The 18,240-nt window shown below is 46.3% G+C and overlaps 1 protein-coding gene across 1 annotated transcript in view; it reads right to left on the bottom strand.

Moving 5' to 3' along the window:
• Nucleotides 1–18,240, bottom strand: part of LOC308355342 (contactin-associated protein-like 3) — a gene marked incomplete at its 3' end in the record, with an annotated part of 127,040 nt that overhangs the window by 92,149 nt on the left and 16,651 nt on the right. The window contains exon 2 of the mRNA XM_080823518.1: nt 5,651–5,798. Coding sequence (XP_080679644.1) covers nt 5,651–5,798 — 148 coding nt within the window. The remainder of the gene's footprint in view (nt 1–5,650; nt 5,799–18,240) is intronic.

Genomic DNA, 18,240 nt, shown 5'->3' with positions numbered 1-18,240 from the left:
AATGGAGTAGTGAAAAATTTATTGGATTTATAGAAACACAGAAGAATGGGCTGAAAATCCTTTTGTTGTAATGTTTTCGTTTCCTCTCCAGTGAGATCCCTAACACTCGTACAAGCTAATCATCACATTCTATCTTATGAGGCACATTTAACGTGTGTTTTGACAGGTTCTCTAAGCCTAGAAGGGGACTGAGTTATAATCTAGAGATGTCATCAATGGAGTAAAACAAAACCACTTCAAACAACATATCTTGTAGTAGTCCTGGTGGTTTCATCGAAATCTTAAATGGTAACAAACGTAAGCTCAGTAGAGAGGAGTTAAAACAGCACAGATAAAAATGAGGAATTGCTTTCAGAAGTCTGGAATGTGAGGCTGCTTTCTCTCCATCTGAAATGACCCACATCACTCTGCAGCCTGTACGGCTCCATGAGCTAATTTTTAAAGGTTTGTTAAAAAAAAAAAAAGAAAAAAGAAAAAACAAGAATTGTGGTGGAGAACACAGATACCCACAGACCTAAAATGTGTGCTGTCTGGCCCTTTACAGACGCCTGTCATCCCGCACTCGGCGCCATTAGCCAGTGATCCTTTCTGAGCCAGATTCCCGACTGCTTACAAGTGGCCGTGATAAGAACCAGCTGCAAGACATATGGCAATCCTTCTTCTATTTAAATATTAAAGACCCTATTTTAGATGGGAAATCACAAATTTAATTATTTTTGTTGATCTGCCTGTTGCATAATTCAATACACTCTTTTGGTGGCCTTTCATGAATCTATATTTATGAGGTCAAAAATAGGTCAATACTATGTCTCCTGTGGAACATCACAGAAGACTGGGTTTACATGGAGCATCTGCCGCAGCTTCAGACCCGGCCTTGGCAGGGATGTGGCTTTGGAAAATACAGGTTTGTTATTAAAAGACCATTTTCCTCCATATTCCCTTCCTCCCCTACCTCCACACTGCCCTGACTTAATTTCCATTGGTTCCCCCAAGTACACTCTATTTTCATTTATCATGGGTGTAGCACCCACTAGGTGCTGGGATGAAACCCAAGAGCACAGACATGGCTTGGCCTTCCCAGAGCTGACAGTGCTCCCCTCACCTTCTCACCTCAGCTATCATGAAAAGAACATATGTCACCAGGAATAGCCTAGTCTTACTGTGGGCTGCTTAGGAAACTAGAGACGAGGAAGCTCACAGTCAGGAAGGAGGAAGTAGAGCAAGGGGGGGGGGGTCTTCTCTGGGGAAGTGTCTGGAAAGAAAGAAGGTGAGACCTTATCAATCATATGGCATGTGTCACACACAATTTACAGATAGGCACCCAAAAGCAGCCAACATGGTTCAAACAATGGGCTATACTGTTGACCAAGAAGCCCTTCATGATAAACGTGAAGCCCACATGATAAGTAAGAGTGCGCCCTGTCACAAGGACGACTCACAATGGGAACGTGTACACTGAAAACTCAGTTTCAGGCCTCGTCAAAGAGAATCAATTCTACAGAATGTTGTTCACTTACAAAATTTCATGAATGAGTTTGAATATCTGAAAACAAACGGACACGTCACTAAACATAAAATGACATTTTTAAACGTGTGTGACTCATACACCATTTTTAAAGGCAATAGATTTTTTTAAAAATTAAACCAAAACATGGGACACCTGGGTGGCTCAGTTGGTTAAGCAGCAGCCTTCGGCTCAGGTCATGATCCCAGCGTCCTGGGATCGAGTCCCACATCGGGCTCCTTGCTCCGCAGGGAGCCTGCTTCTCCCTCTGCCACTCTGTCTGCCTGTGCTCGCTCGCTCTCTCTCTCTCTCTGACAAATAAATAAATAAAAAATCTTTAAAAAAAAATTAAACCAAAACATCGTATTGTGGGACAAAGACTTAGCTCAGTGAGTTTGCAGTGGCTAGCTCTCCAAGTGCAGATGGGGGACAGCCTGTCTGTAGAAGTAGAGGTTCCCTCACCTTCATGCCCATGTTGGTGATAGCATCAAAATATAGCCCCAGTTAAGAAAACTAATAATTACAAATTGAAATCATATAAATTGGAAAAACACTTTGTATTTTCAATGAAGTAACATATCACATTTTCCATTTTGGAATGTAGGTTCTGCACTCTTGCAGAACAAAACTATTGGTTCCCATTCTGATTCATAATAAGTGACCTCCATCTCAAGTACCCCAAAAATTTAATTAGTTGAATTACATATGAACACATTTTTCACAAGCCTTCTTGTAAAATTTAAGTGTGATGCTAAGGGATAATTTAATGCATTATTTTGGAGTTCTTATTCAAATAAAAGTATGTTAGAGTTGGTTATTTGTATTGATTATGGACATTTAAATTTTTATGATATTTATATTACATATGTATTTATATTACATATATATTCATATTTATAGAAATATATAAATATCAAGGGTGTTGTGAGGTTGCTAAACAAAACCTATAAATTTTTGCTGTAACAGTCAGTACATTTTTTAAATAAACACAATATTTTAATTTTTTTTAACTAGGCTCCATGCCCACATAGAGCCCAACGTGAAACTTGAACTCATGACCCTGAGATGGAGACCTGAGCTGAGATCAAGAGTCGGATGCTTAACTGGCTAAGCCCCCCAGATGCCCCAGATAAACACAATGTTTTAAAATGGCCAATTACATGTTTTACTCCCAATTTTATTTTCATGCCTGACTTGACACAGGACTAGAGTGTCACGGGGACGACTGGTAGGTCCCCATGGTGTTGGCCATTCTGTGCCTACATAGTCCGTATTCCCAACGACTCATGCACTCCTTCCCTCCCTCTTCTCCCCTTCTGTCCTCCCCTCCTTCTCTCTCTTCCCTTATTCAGACAAACAACACGCTAATGAACACAAGACGACATTACACCACCACAGGATGGGACTACTGCAAGCTCAAGGGAATGCTCGAGAAGACACAGACCATGAACACAGGAGCCAAAGTGGAAAAGAAGGAGCAGAAGACGCCCCAGGGAAGAATAACAGTCGAGAAAGAAATGAAGGAGGACCCGGGGCCAGTGTCGGTGTCTGTGGCTTACAGAGACCTACGTCAAGGATGTCAACGTGAAACTGATCAGAGTGTGTAAATGTTACTGAAAATTTAAGAAAGCAGAGGACACCTGAACGGAAACCTTTTTAGAGTGGGATACAAAGCCTAGAACAAGTCTGTGGGGAATATGGCCCTGGACACCCTCCTTCCGCGGGGCTGCTGGTGGGCATGGGACTCTAAGAAGACCTCACACACACTCCACATACACTCTAGGAGTTGGGGGAAGGGAGGGATTTCCAGGTAGAGAACCTGTGTGTGCCACCCCAGGAAGCCATGAAGAATGCCTGGTGTTTATAGGAACAGCAAATATCATTGTAATTGGAGTTTAAAGAAGTGAAACCAAAGAGACAAGTTGCATCTAAGAGACATTATATGCCAAGATAAGCAATCTGGACATTTTCTCAATATCAACAGAGCAGTGAAAGTAGAAATGGGGGGGGGCAGTAATTAGCACTTTGGGTTATAAATCATAACATATACAATTACTGTCAAAAACAAAAGTGCAAAGCTCTATGCTTGAACAACTGCTCTCATTAATAGTAAGAATGAAGACAAGACAGAAGCTCCACTAGTAAGCCACAGACTCCGCGTAGTTTTGCGAGTCACTGTGACTGTTATCGGTCCAGTTTTAGGCTAGAAGCCCCCCGTGGTGCACAGCTCATGTTTGCTGACTTTAGGGTGCACGCAGGTCCTTCCCGGGACCAGGCCTGCAGCTTTGATCTCCCTGGGACTGACCTCTCCCCCCAAGGAGGTGGTACCACCTCACGAAGAACATCCGGCTAACGGCAAATCACCATCAAAGACCCTGTTCTGCTTTGAAGTCAGTAAACCCGAAGCCGTTTCCAGAGTAAAGGGAGGAAGGAGAAGCGGATTTTATGGGATCAAAGAGAAAACGGAGTATCGGGTGTCCCAGCCGCTTGCAGCAGTGAGCACGTTCACGGATCTCAGACACAAAAGGAGGGAAGGCGATGGCCTGTGGAAAGGGGGGGAAGGGCGGACAGCATCGCGAAACCGTCTCCAGTGAATGTTGCGTGGAAAGGCCGACACAGAGACAGTGTTTGGAAAGTGGAGCCCCTCTGAGCTCAGGAAGATGGTGGAGCTGAGGCCGAAGGGGACGCTTGAATCTAGGATGGGGTCACTTCTGGGATGGTGAGCACCACCTCCAGAAAGTCTCCCTGCCTGTGGGACCAGCAAACGGGCAATGGTATCCTTGTTTTGCAGTGGCTCCCTGTGCCCCACAGCGCCCACACCCTCCCGGGCCCCGAGACCAGAGAAGCCCAGAGTCCCACAGCCACTGTGTGCTCCTGCCTTCCTCCCTCCAGAAGCCCTCCCTACCCCAGCTCACCCCGCAAGCCCTTCACTCAGAAAACTGACTAACCACCCTCCTCCCTAGGCCCCAGGACCGTGTTCCAATATTTCACATTTGTTTTGTATAATTTTATGACTTCTCATAAAATCCTGACGAAGAAAACCAATCATTTTAGAAGGGCCCCCTACATCCAGTCCCTAACACAGTTCTTTGCAAATAGCAACTGTCCGATAAATTCTGACATGCCATGTGAGGGAACAAAGAAACGAAACCCTGCATAATATAATAGTTATGAGAACCAAATTTGGGGGGAAGACAGTTTTTAAATCCTAGGTCCAGTATGGAATAGCTCTCGCAAACATCTCCGTGTCTCCATGGTCAAGTTCTTCTCCCTCGAGGCCATACCAGATCCGTCTGGCCGGTGTGATTGTTGAATGAGAAAATGTCTGCTAGGTAGTGTCTGACATATTAAATATTCTGCCTGTGACAGATCTCACTGACACTTTTCTGCAAAGCTAATGCCCTGATCAGGTATGAAATGAAGCGTGACCAAAAACCCAACCTCCCACGATGTTCCCAGCCAACATACTCTTTGAGTTATTCTCCAGTTTTCTAGAAATTTTTCTTTAATATTTTTTCTTTTTGTACTCGTTTAAAAAATTCCTGTATATTCCAAATCATCAAAATGGCAATGGTAGAGTCAATTTACCCACAGATGTCACTGAATGCGTTTCTGCTTGTGTTCACACTCACATTGGCTGTGACTTTTGTCCCTCTGCTCATCAGTGGGGAAAGGAGGGAAGACACAACACATAAATGATGTTCAAACCAGGGTTCACATCGAGGAAAGTGGGGATTCGAGCAGTGAATATGGGAGAAGCCCAGAGTCATTTTGGATTATGGGGAAAACAAGATCACCTGCTGTCCCCTGCATCCCCACACCAGGGTCACCTCAGTGCCCAAGAACGGCACCATCCATCACAGTGAATTGCTGTGGTTGACTTGGACCTCGTTGTTTGCATGACGCACCCACTCTAAAACAGGTACTCTGCTCTCTCCTGGGAATCTCGGATTCTGAGGCTCAGTTCGGGCCCATCTCTATGTTCAACTAAAGTAACTAAAGACCTCAGTATCCAGGCTTTCCACAAAAACACACAGAGATGCCTAAAAAGTTAGAAACAAGTCAAGCTCGGTTTTCCACCTGGCCATGAGAGCCTGTCCCTCTGTCACTGATTTTGGGGCGGGGAGAGGGGTAAACAGCACTTACGGTACGCGCATCCGTACACTTCTATCCTCATCCCGATCCTGCCCTTGGGGCTCCAGGCTAAGGGGAGGAAGCGCAGGAACCTGGCTTCGAGGGGAGGCTGCAGTCGGTGCTGCACCACGCTGTCCGCGTTCGTGTTGCCTGGAAAACCCTGGGAGAGAACGGAGAAAGGATCAGTGTATCTGCAGGACTCGGAGCTCCCGGCTCTTCTCCTGCGGGTTAGGGGCAGAAGCTTCACTCTGTTCTTAGGTAAAAGCCTGCCTGCTTTATAGAAAGTCTGCTAATGTTTAAGAGGGATGTGACCACATTTCCTCAGGGCCTGGATTAGTCACCATTGTTCTAAGCTTTCCTTATTTGCAGGGTGATTTACGTTTCAGCGGCACCATTAAGCTGGCTGTAAACCGGCCACCCTTGAAGGCTTGCTCTTCCCCTAAAGCGTTTCCCTCATCCCTAAGGAGCGAAGATGCTCTCCTGCAGCCCCACATCCAAGGCAATCGAGCACGATGTTAACTGGCCATCCGCGCAGGGAGAACCCTCGACTCTGGGGTCTGAGCGCTGGGAGGGACCTACACAGGCTTCTAGTTCCAAACCCTTCAGTTATAAAGGCAAAACGGAAGTCCAAGGAAGTAGAAAGAGTCTGTGGCGGTAGGACAGCGGCTACCCGGCATGGCCAAGACTAGATTCTGGGCTTTGGATTTCAGTCGCAGTGTTCTTAGTGTGCAATCAGCTTGCCCCCAAGTTAGCCGCATTTCCGGAGCACTGGGGAGACCCACAAGACAGAGGGGTGCCCTTGCCCAGACACAGACACCTGGCCTCAGGCTAGAAGGGGCCAGTGTGAGCATAGTGGACGTTGTTACAGGGGATGAGTGACTCGTTTCTCACCGCGTTGATTTCATATGCAGATCAGCATATGGGGAAACCCAAAAAAGGGTGATGCTCACATATACACACATCGATCATATCACTAATGATTTAATCTATTTTAGACAGCTATATCACTAATGTTTTAATCTATTTTAGATGTTACTAACGATTTGCTCAGTTTTTCAAAGGTAACACATACATGCGAGAAGAATCGGAGAACTGAGCACACACTCCAACACCAGGAAGTGCGTCCCCACGCAGCCTCTCTGCCCTGACCCGCACCCTCTCTTGAACGCTCCTGAAGTGCTCCATACTTGCGTCCAGGAAGAAAAAGGTGGACGGGCTTCCGATGACATGGACTTAGTTACCCCTGTCGGCGAATCCGCTCCCCTCACCCCTACGGTCCTGCCTACCTTAGCATTAACTCCTGAACAGCGATCTTCCAGAAGCTGGTGTGTGAGTCACAGGACCACAGCTCTCGTGTTGACAATTTGCGCCTGCGAAGTCCCCTGAGATGCTGGGCTCCTCTGTCCTGCTACCTGGGCCCCAGAACCTCCACTAGCCTCCTTCACACCAGGATTTCGACAGGCTCTTCCTGCTCTGGGCATTTCGGTGTCTGCCCCTGACACTGTACACCCCCTTTTAAAACTGATTCCATCGACCCTTCCTCAGACTGTCCATCAGTTTTCCCAGGGGACCTATGCAACAGCAAAGCCATAGCAGCCTAAGGTTTTCCAATCGTAACACAGCATGTTAGCGAAAAATGCTGCCCCATCCAAGGACCTTACTGGTCTACGCTCTGAAAACAAACAGAGCCCCAGGTATGGTGCCTCTCTTCTAAAAACCTATGTCAACTGGTAAATCTACCTCAATGCTCAGTTCTTTGGAACCCCCTGTCAAAAGTTCAGGTTCTACATTCTTTGATCTCTCCAAGTTTTATCATCCAGAGAGCCAAAGACGTTCTCGTAATACTCCTTCATATAATAGTAATAAAATGAGGAATCAGAAGACTTGACCCTTTCTTATGCTCCCTTGCATCAGAAGGACACACTCCACCTCCCACCACAGTTAAAAGGGTCAGACATACTCACGCCACACGGGAGCAAAGCTCATAGTTGGGCCAAAAAGAATGCCCATCTTGTCATTTTGCTTTGTGAAACCCTAGACCTCTCTTAACATCCAAACCCAACCAAACTAAGCCCAATCACTACTCGGGCTTGTAAGCCATGACAAGCAGGTAGGAACAGACGGAACCAAGAATACAGAAAACTCAAATGTGGTATCAGGGCCAGTCTCAGACCCTATAACACTTTCTCTTGGCTAGTGAACGAAACATCATCTGGGAAGCCCTCTGGCCTCTCTCTCTTGCTCCCTGGAAGCGCCATCTTTGTCCAATGTCCCCTGTTCTTCAAGGGTTGGCAACCGTTACACCAAGAGCAGGCAAACCCTCTCCATTGACTCTGTGCTCTGAATGGGAAGTCAGGAATGTGCCCTCCCTGCCCCCAGCTTCCTGCAGGAAGTGCAGGCTGGCGTGGGCAGGAGCTGCTTTGTACCAACACCACCACTGTCCAGAACATGCTCTTGGCTGTCATTACAGGCTCCCAGACCCACTGCCTTCATTCACAAAACCAGCTTGGCCCAGCAAACTCTGAAGGTTGAGGAGCTATTACATGAGATAATACCTGACAATCATGTTCCCACACCTCCCTGGAGGTAGGTGGTCCACAAGTACCAGCCACTGTGGCCATGGCCTTGGCTGCCATTTTGGTTATGGCGGGCACATCTGGCAGAGGCTGTTCATCTGTCCAACTCTGCATCCCATTCCTTACACTCTGTCTCAGGTTCAAGACCCAAGATGTGCAGATCACCATCGGCTCCCACATTTACTGTGATGCCAAGATTACAATTCAACCTCAGAACTGAAGTCCATGTTTATCTGAGGGTAACTGACAAAAACTAGGAAAGGTATTTGAACAAATTGTTTTATTTTCCTTGGATATCATCACTTCCTTCTGAAGCACTTTGTCCATGGAAGGTAAATTCTGGACACCTTCATTCAGACTGTGTGATGGCAATGCCATATAGCAAAAGGAAATTCTAGCGCTGTTTTAATGGAATTTAGACAAAATACTATTTAAGGAATATTTCAAGTGGCAATAATGTCTTAATAGTTTAAGAAAAGAGGAGATTCAGAAGGCGCTCTTTAAAACTTCTGAGAATCTGTATATGAAGCATTTGTCACACACGATTTTAATTACATTCAGATATTGGAACGTATGTATGTATGTGTGCACAGCTGTGTGACCATGTTAATTCATTCTAATTTTAAGGAATCACATTATTTTTGTCTTGCAAAGAACTATCACCAGTCCCTTTGGGTAGAAATCAGTCATGCGTTTCTTTAAAGATACAGAAGTTAAATGAAATGACTTTGGCACAAGACGGATCCCTACTAGCATGTTACTCTCACTTTCAGGGCTCATTACTGAAATGATCCCATATATTTTGGTGAAGCTAGTGTTTATCTCTTAAGAGGTGGTGTGATCTGTTCTTTGCCGTATGTATTTTTGCTTTGGTTTTCCAGAACAGATCTGGGTGAACAGGTCACACAAACTTGCAGGAACAAAGGCCCACTCTGTGTTCTAGTAAGTGGGAAGATGAAAACCCCATCTTCCCCATCTCTCGTGATAGCACTGACCTCGGGGAAGCCAGCATTTTTGTGTGTAAAGTAAAAACAAGAAAACCTCTCTTACAATTTTGATGAGTTAGTGGGAGGAGTTCCATGGGTCTGTCTTTCTGGCATCCCTCTTGGCTCGCTAGCATTAAGAAACACACCGACGACGGGGCACCTGGGTGGCTCAGTGGGTTAAAGCCTCTGCCTTCGGCTCAGATCATGATCCTGGGGTCCTGGGATCGAGCCCTGCATCAGGCTCTCTGCTCAGCAGGGAGCCTGCTTCTCTTCCTCTCTCTCTGCCTGCCTCTCTGCCTACTTATGATCTCTGTTTGTCAAATAAGTAAATAAAACCTAACAACAACAACAAAAATTCTTCTGTAAATATAAACAAGTCACAGAACCTGTAACACATTCTATTAAAAAAAAAAAAAAGAAAGAAAAAAAACACACCGACGAGACTCTCCCCATGACTGATCACCAGGGACACTTCATCTGACGCGGACTCAATATCCGGTCACTTTAAAGGCATCACATTGAATCCTTTGTCCACTATTAGGAGCAGACGATGTCTGATGAAGTCTTCTGTTTCCACATTAGTTAGGTTGAAGGTAACCCGAGTCCATGGCTCGGGCTCTGCTCACGTGCTAGAAATATGTTTCGGAGATAATTTGTTTTAGGAATCGGTGACATCTCTGAAAAGCTGCCAACTCTGCACTGATTTAGTTAGCAGTCACGTTAGTCGACTCTAAATCTGGAGAAGGAATCATTGGGAGACTCCCTCGGAGCCATGGTCCCGGGTGTAAACTGAGTCATCACAATTCCTCATTGGAGTCAACAAATGACCTCAAGATGCCTATTATGTATTTTTCATTTCAGGTTTGAAATATCTGTGTCCTAAGGTCGGCCTTTATACCAATGCCTTCTTTCAAAATAAGCAGTGTTGCCTATAGAAACAGGTCTTGGTGATTTAAAAAATAAATAAATATTAAGCCTCTACTGCAGGCCCCTAGGAAATCCGAGCTTCATTATTCACTCACCGCTGTTCATTTTATTTTAAGAGCTCTGAGCTGGGAGGAAGGATGTTGCTGGGATCAAGAGAGTGTGCAAGAATCCCCAAGCTCTAAATCCGGCCATTTTAATTACAGGGCCATGATGGTCTTGGACAAGATGCTTAAATCTCCCCACATCTCAGTTTCTTCATGAGCAATGGGGGAATAATAATAATTACTGTTGCTGTTAAAAATAATATTTTGTCCCCATTATTTCCAGAGGCTCACGGACCATGAAGGGACGTACTAAAATTATTTCCTGTAGTTAGACCATGTCAAAGTTGTACTCAGTTGCTTTAAAGTAAGTGATCTTGTTATGAATTATTTTTAATATTTGAGTGAACTAGAAAGTACGCAACATTTACACATAGATAACTCAAGGAAATCCTCCTCCTGTCATTTTACTGAGTGAGCCAGACTGGGATGTCAGAAGTATGACCCGGAGGGAGGGCCTGACCCCTTATATGTAAGTCAGGCAGGCGCTTCATGCGAGGTGAGCGCTAGAGTTTAACTCATGCGGATGAGTTGACTTCAACAGTGTCCTAGAAAGTGAACGAATAATCTCCCTTCTCACTTAAAACAACCAGACAGGTGCCCGATGAGCATCTTCTGATGTGACAATCTCAGTGTGTCAGAAAAAATGTGCACTTAGTAAGCATTTCCTGATTTCTTTCATGGGCTCCGTGGAATCAAGTCACACAGTCAAACCAGTGACTAAGCAAAAAAAGAGGACCACGTCTCTGGGTCCCAGCACCTTTCCCTACCTGGAGAGTGAACCTGCCCCATGGCTGAGCACAGCTACACCTCCCAGAAACCCATAGCGCCTGGCCCTGGGCTCATCCACGTCCCAGGGCCAAAGCAGGTGCCGGAAACACGGTCCCGAATGCTACTCTTCATTAATGTGCTTTTGTAAACTCAGCTGTATAAAAGGATAATGTAAACATTACCAAAATATTATTGAAATGAAGTATTTTTAAAGCACATTGAGAAGTTATAGGCCTTTACTGTTTAGTTTTACCTTCTGCTTGAAATACGAACCCAACAGACTAGACAAGACATGTTTCTGACTCTGCAGAAAAACCAGTAGGGTTTCTCAACGCTCCTCCCGTCCCTAACTTCTTATGTGATCAGGAGAAATACATTTTATAAGCTATCTGGAAGTCCCACTGGTGTTGGCAAAGAGGTTGAAAGTAGAGAAAAAGCCAGAAAAAAACATTTCCAGTAGCAAAAATTCATACTTTAAAAGCAATGTATGGTTACTGAAAACAATACCAGAACATCGCAAAAAAGGTGTGTGGTTTGATACGTGGCACAAGCGTATTTTCTGGAAACTGAATTAGCCTTCAGTATTTGAAGAGTGACACCAAAGAACAAAAGGAGGTATTGTTAGTGTTATAAGAAATGCCTCAAATGAGTGTTTAATAGTGTGCCTCTCCTATCGGCAACTTGAAGGAATTAAGTAAGTTAACTGAATGAAAAGAATTAAATATATAACTTGACTTAAATATAAACTTGACTCCAGGCACAGTTTGGGGGCATTCTTTAACAACTCAGATTATTGGCAGAATAGCACGATCCTCTTAGCCTCCTGCATATGTTCAAAATAATGATATATCAAATGGGTTATTTGTATAAAATTTAGAAGATTTCTCATTGAGAAGTACCAGTGACTTGAAGAGATACCATATGTATTTAATTCAACATTAAAATACTTTATAAAGTAGGGAACCTGGGGCACCTGGGTGGCTCAGTGGGTTAAAGCCTCTGCCTTTGGCTCAGGTCATGATCCCAGGGTCCAGGGATCGAGCCCCATGTCGGGTTCTCTGCTCCCCAGGGAGTCTGCTTCCTCCTCTCTTTCTGCCTGCCTCTCTGCCTACTTGTGATCTCTGTCTGTCAAATAAATAAATTTTTAAAAAATTTTTAAAATAGGGAACCCATCTAACTTACTGTGATGGACTGAATTGTGTCCCCCACCCCTAATTCATATGTGGAAGCCTGAACCCCCCATACTTCCAAATGTGATTGTTTGGAGACAGGGTCTATAAAGAGGTGATCAAGGTAAAATGAGGCCATTAGAGTGAGTCCTGATCCAACGAGCCTGGGTCATTACAAGAGGAAATCTGGATGCACAGAGACCCCAGGGAACGTGCACATGGAGGGAAGACCCCGTGAGTACCCAGGGAGATGTCACACGTCAACTGCAGCACAATAAATTGGGGGGGGGGGAATTCATACCAGCATTAGACGTCTTGAACAAAAACTCCCCATTTTTAAATAACTTCTGAGGGAGACTGAATACCACTGGGCAACTAAAAAAATACTTCTGAAACCTTCTCTGTGGCTTCCCATATCTTTCAAGAGGCTAACTGCCAAGTGCCTGGCCAGCTCAGGCAGAGGAGTGTGCAACTCTTGATCTCAGGGTCTTGAGTTCAAGCCCCACCTGGGTTTATTAAATAAGTTACTCAGTAAATAAACCACATGATCTGCCCACAGAGTCCTACCATGGCCCAGGATAGTAAAAGGGGAGATCAAGGGCAGTGAGAACGCTTAGCACTGCTTCCCCTGGGCTCCCTGCCCCCTCACCGGGCAGCACCCCACCTCAGCTCCCGGCCACCCACTCCCAGGACGCAATGGTGGCTGTTGCAAACGAGGGTTATAAGAGCCTTCTGCCCACATGTGACATACATGTAGTCTTAGTGAGGCAGTGGCGGACCAGGGAAGAAAACATCTGTTAAGTAGCTCTAATGCAGAGTTTGACTATCCTGCAGCGTCTGTGCCTACATCTTTGACTCTTCATGGACTTCCACTCTTTCCATGCCAAATTGAGGGGACAGTGATGCCCTGGCTAGCCCCCGCCATGGAGGAGGGAAGGGGTGCTTGTGATTTGTAGACTGAGAGGAAAGCACACGAGTCCCATGGCTGATGATTTGTGGAACCAGGCCAGGTAGGAAGAAGAAGTAAAAGAAGGAACAAAAAAAAAAAAAAAAAAGGCTCAGTGTCCTTTTCTTTTAGACTGTAACAGATGCACCGAGGAGTCTGAAAGGTGGCCAGGGAGGGTCCAGGGCCCAGCGGACGCCACGGACCCCTGAGCCTCAGCAGAACACACAAATCTCAGTTCCACGTCACCATTAATGAACAGAAATGCTTCCTCTCTGTCAGTTTCAGGTGATGAAAGACTGTTTATATATTTTGGGCCTGTCCCGGGCAGTACCAGAGTCTTGGTTCTCTTACCTGAGAAGGAAAATAAGGTTGAAAATGAGAAGAAAGGGTGAAGACTGGATCGTAAATTGTTAGCACTTCCTCTCTCCCTGATGACTCAACATCACCAGGCAGAGGCCGTGAGCCCCCTCCCGGGCCCACCAGGGTGGTCAGGCAGGCTCCTGTCACAAGGTCCCCATCTCGCCCTCCCCTGTCTGTGACCCAGGGACTCCAAACATACCAGTGAAATCCCCGCAAGGCTTTGTGGCCACCCCAACCTGAAATACAGGGAGCTGCCCAGGGGTTCTCAGTGGCTCAGGTCTGCACCTGCTGGATACGGTTACCTCCTGGGCCCACCTGCCGTGCGGCCACCAGCAAGGAGTGCCCGTTGTGCCTCCCGCCCTAGCACCTGTGATCGTAACAAGCCCGGTCATTTCTTAGCTTTCCTGCACGTGACTTCCACAACCACGCTGGAATGTTCCTTAACGACCCCACAAGGGGGACAGACCTCCCCCACTCACAACACAATGGTATTGGCAGAAAACAGAATCTTCATTGCAAATACATGTGGTCTGGGAAAGCTAAGTGATTCATTAAGCCAGACTTCTAGAAGGTGCCCTACATCCTAGATGCCTGATGAACTCAGAGAGCCCATTTCCTGCACAGTGGATCACAACAGCTCAGTTCCTCCCCGCCCCAAATCCTTGCTTCCCTGCTCATGACTGACCCTGTTCTCATGACCACAGCCATGGCTTATGACTAGTCAATTCCAATTATGTAAAATACACTAGAAGGAGGACCTTGCATGACAAATGATTGAGACAGAAGTCCTACTTCTGCCACAGTCTCTTAAAACACTAAAAAACTTCTTAAAACATGAATCAGAAGATGTCAGGACATCTAGCACATAGACGGAGCTGCATAGCTCCGTCTGAGCGGGCCAGTCCCTCAGATCACTTACCATCTACGACTGATTTTAAAAAGACAGTGTGTGCAAAGTAAACGTAATTTAACTTACATAATTTTGGAATGCCTTACAAAAAGGACAGAGTCCCTGATATTATCTTTTTATGATTAAGAAAAGAGTTAGTTTGACCTTTGCTCAGTATTTATTCAAGTGTGATTTTTAAGCATCATTTTACTAAATGAGATAAACCATAAAGCTATGGGATATTGTAGCATGAGCAATTCAGAAGTCCTGAATGCAGCTAAAAGGCTAACCCGTGCGGAGAGGATCTAAGGGCAGGGGACCCAGAACAATGTGCTTATGCAATAGGCTTATGTCACACACGACTTTTCAGTCTTACAATGAATGGGTTTTGTGAATTCAAAATTATTGTGCTGAAGCTGTCATAACTGTCCTTGCCTTCCGTCATCTCTCTGTTGACTGGACACCAGGAATCCTGTAAAATCCTTTACATCAGCCCTGCCCAACCACCAGTGATAGAACTACAATATGCTCTATACACAGGGAATCATTTAAAAAGGTTATTTTCTATGAGATGACAGCTGCTTTCACCTGGAAATGCAGTGAATACTTCCTTACAAGATTCCAATGACTGACGGGTGAGGAAACACACTGGACACTGAGTGCAAGGGGCTGGAGCGGGCTCTCAGGGCTGCCCAGGCTGGGGCTGTGGGTGGGAACCAGCACCACCAGATCGGGAACCCCAGAGCCCAGGGTCCGTGGGGAAAGGCAGCAGGTGCGTTGGTCAGAAGTCAGGGAGTGCTTCCTGGAGGAGGAAGAGGTGGATGCTGGGTTTTCATGGCACAGAGTTTAGACGGAGGCCACCAGAGCAGGGACAACTGGGGCAGGGCACACCTGCAGGGAAGACGCCGAGCTGGAAGGAGGCTGTGGGGGGCTGTCAGGCTGCCCCCGGGACACGGGAGGACGTTTAGGACACGGGCTGGCCAGGGGATGAGCCTGCAAGACGGGTCAGGACCTGCACTGTGAGGGACCCTGAGTGTCCAAGCCAGGAAGGGCGACCATGGTCCCCAGGCAAGGCTTCAGGGCACAGACCCACATGTGCTTCAGTGGGATGACCCCACAGTGCCCGGAGTTGTGGAGGGGAGTGGGGCTGCTGGGAACGTGGGCTGGGAATCTATCTTTACAGACTATCTGAAACGAAGCTAATTAGTGATCAGGACTGAGTCAAACGGAGTGAGACCAGTTCTTGTAAGGTTGCAAGGTGGTTTGTCTCCTGGTGCCCAGCCTGGCTTTCGTTGTTGTCGGGTTTCCCTCTTTTCCAACCACCAGCCATGAAGTCAGCATCAGGCAGAGTTCCAGTGACTAGCTGGGCATGGGTGGGAGCCACCAGGAGCAGGGTCCTCATCTCCTCGTGTGGATACAGCTCCCCCAGGGATCCCTGGGGGGAGATCCGGCACCCTGAGAGACTCACGTGGATCCACGGTCCTCGACCCTCCCCAATCTGAGGTCGGGGGGGGGGCTGTCCCTCCTTCCTCTGGAGAGGGTGCCCTGGAGAGGGCCCTGAGAGGGGGCCTACAGACCTTTCATCTCTTTGCCAGTGGCCTCCCTGCTGCACTTGTTAGGGTCCCTGGGCTGTGAGGATGTGCCCCACAGAAGTGGTCATTTAGTGAGTCCCCAAGATGGCACTGCTTCCCCCCCCCCCCCCGGTGACGGTCACATCCAGCTGACCCTCAGGAAACATCTGATAGGAAATGGGAAGTGCGGGTGCCTGAAAATGGGCTGGAGGAGGGAAGGGCGAAGGGGCTTTGCAGAGCCAGCGACAGAGGCACACAGGATGTGACCGTAGGTTGACAGGGACAGGTGAGGAGCCTGTCTGAGTGCTGGTCCCAGCTGGGGCTCCAGCTCTCCGTCAGTGTCACACGCTGCCCACAAACCTCCTCTGAGGAGGGAAGACTGCTTGGGTCGCCAGTGGGTTATTACAGTAACTGTCACGGCCTGAGCACCAGTGGGACGGTCCCTGGTACCCAGGAGCCTTGTCAGTGCCCTTTCATGCTGTGAGCATCCAGACACCTGGTGTTTCCAGCAGCATCTGGAGAGACGGATACCAGCCCTCAGTGCAGGAAGCAGATCTGTGTACAACAAGGAGCCTCTCCACTTATATGGCGGTCACTCGGTCTCTGTAAAAGTGACCATATCCCTGTGCAGTTTAAAGGTCCTCTTAGGCATCACACATATCAGGCTGGCAGGGTAAAGACCTCTTCTTCCACCAGTGACTGGAACCCACTAACACTATGTTTTTATATTAAAAATATGGAAACTGGCAGATGAAAATAACGGAACACAAACATGTACATACCAGCACATTTTGAAATAGACTGGATATTTTAAAAACTTACTTAAAAATTCAGGAAAGTGATGTCAGCAAGAAGACACATAAAAAAACTCCAGGCCTGTTCCCTCCACAGAAACACCAAATACACAACTGGAGACTGACTAAAATAACATATGAGAACTATGGGAATGGCCAAAGAGTCACAGCAACCAAGTGAGTGCCCGGTCAAGAATGAGCCATGTGTGGCAGGGCAGGAAATTCCGTGACCGTGCTGGGCAGAACAGCTTGAGCAGAATGGTCGCCACAAGCTAGTCCCCGCTGCAAACCAGAGAGAGCAGAGTGGACTGTTCTGCAACCCTTTGATTTCTAACCTGTCTACGGGATCCCTGAGGGACTGGTCTTGGGACACTCAACAAGAGTTCAGACAACCAAACGTGGCTCACACCACAGAAGGGGGGATCACTGGAAGCAGCAGGTACGACTTGTGGAAACCGTCCTAAAGGTATTTACAGACACAGACAGCTGGGGCAAGTGATTACTGATTGAGGAATACAATAGAACTGCTAACGTCCCTAAAATGAGAAAAGGTGTGAGCCTAACAGAGAAGAAGACGTTAAAAGCAGCCATATCAATGAGAGACCTGGGAAGAGAGCATGCGCACAGATCGAGGGACAACAAAGGCATGAGAAAAATGCATGCCAAGGTGAATAGTGAGGGTCTCCCCTGCATGAAGGCAGCATGCAAAGCTGGGGGGCTGTTTTTAAAAATATCCAGTTTTCAACAAAAGATCACAAGGTGTACAAAGAAGAAATAAAATGTGGCTCATTCAAAGGAACAAAATACATCTCCAGAAACCATCCCTAAAGAAATATTGGCTTTGGACTTACTAGGGGAAGGATTTAAAACAATTGCCTTAAGTACGTTCTAAAGGCTAAAGGAAAACATGGACAAAAGAACTATAGGAAATCGAGAAAATATATGAGCAAAATGAGAATATCTACAAAGAATTTGGAATTATTAGAAACAATCAAATGGAAATTTTGGAGATGAAAAATACAAAACTGAATTGAAAAAAGAATCATTTAAGGGGTTCAATAGCAGAGGCAAACAGAACGAAAGACTCAGCGAACTTGAAGACAGGTCATTTGAAACTTTTGAGACTGAAGAGTAAAATGAGAAAAAAAGGAAGAACAGTGAACAGAGTCTGAGAGACTTATGATGGAAGAACATCAAACTGACCAATATAGACATTATGGGACATGCAGGGGAAAAAGGACAGAGAAAAAAGCAGAGAAGTTACTGCGAGAAATAATGGCCATGCATTTCACAAATCTGAGGAAAGTCATGGATATAGCAATACAAGGTTAACAAATGCCAAGTAGGATAAAAACAAACAGACCCACACCAAGAGAAGAGTGACTCATCACATACAGGGCAGCCTCTGTAAAACTATTAGTGGATTCCTCAGGCAAAAAGGCAAGTCAGGGAGAATTCAACATTAGGCAAATATCCTGCAAAAATGAGGGAGAAAGAAAGACATTCCCAGAC

The sequence above is a fragment of the Martes martes genome (genome assembly GCF_963455335.1).
Source record: "Martes martes genome assembly, chromosome: 14".
NCBI classification, from domain to species: Eukaryota; Metazoa; Chordata; class Mammalia; order Carnivora; family Mustelidae; genus Martes; species Martes martes.
The sequence above is the reverse complement of the archived record's forward strand: the minus strand, read 5'-3'. Positions and strand labels throughout refer to the sequence as shown.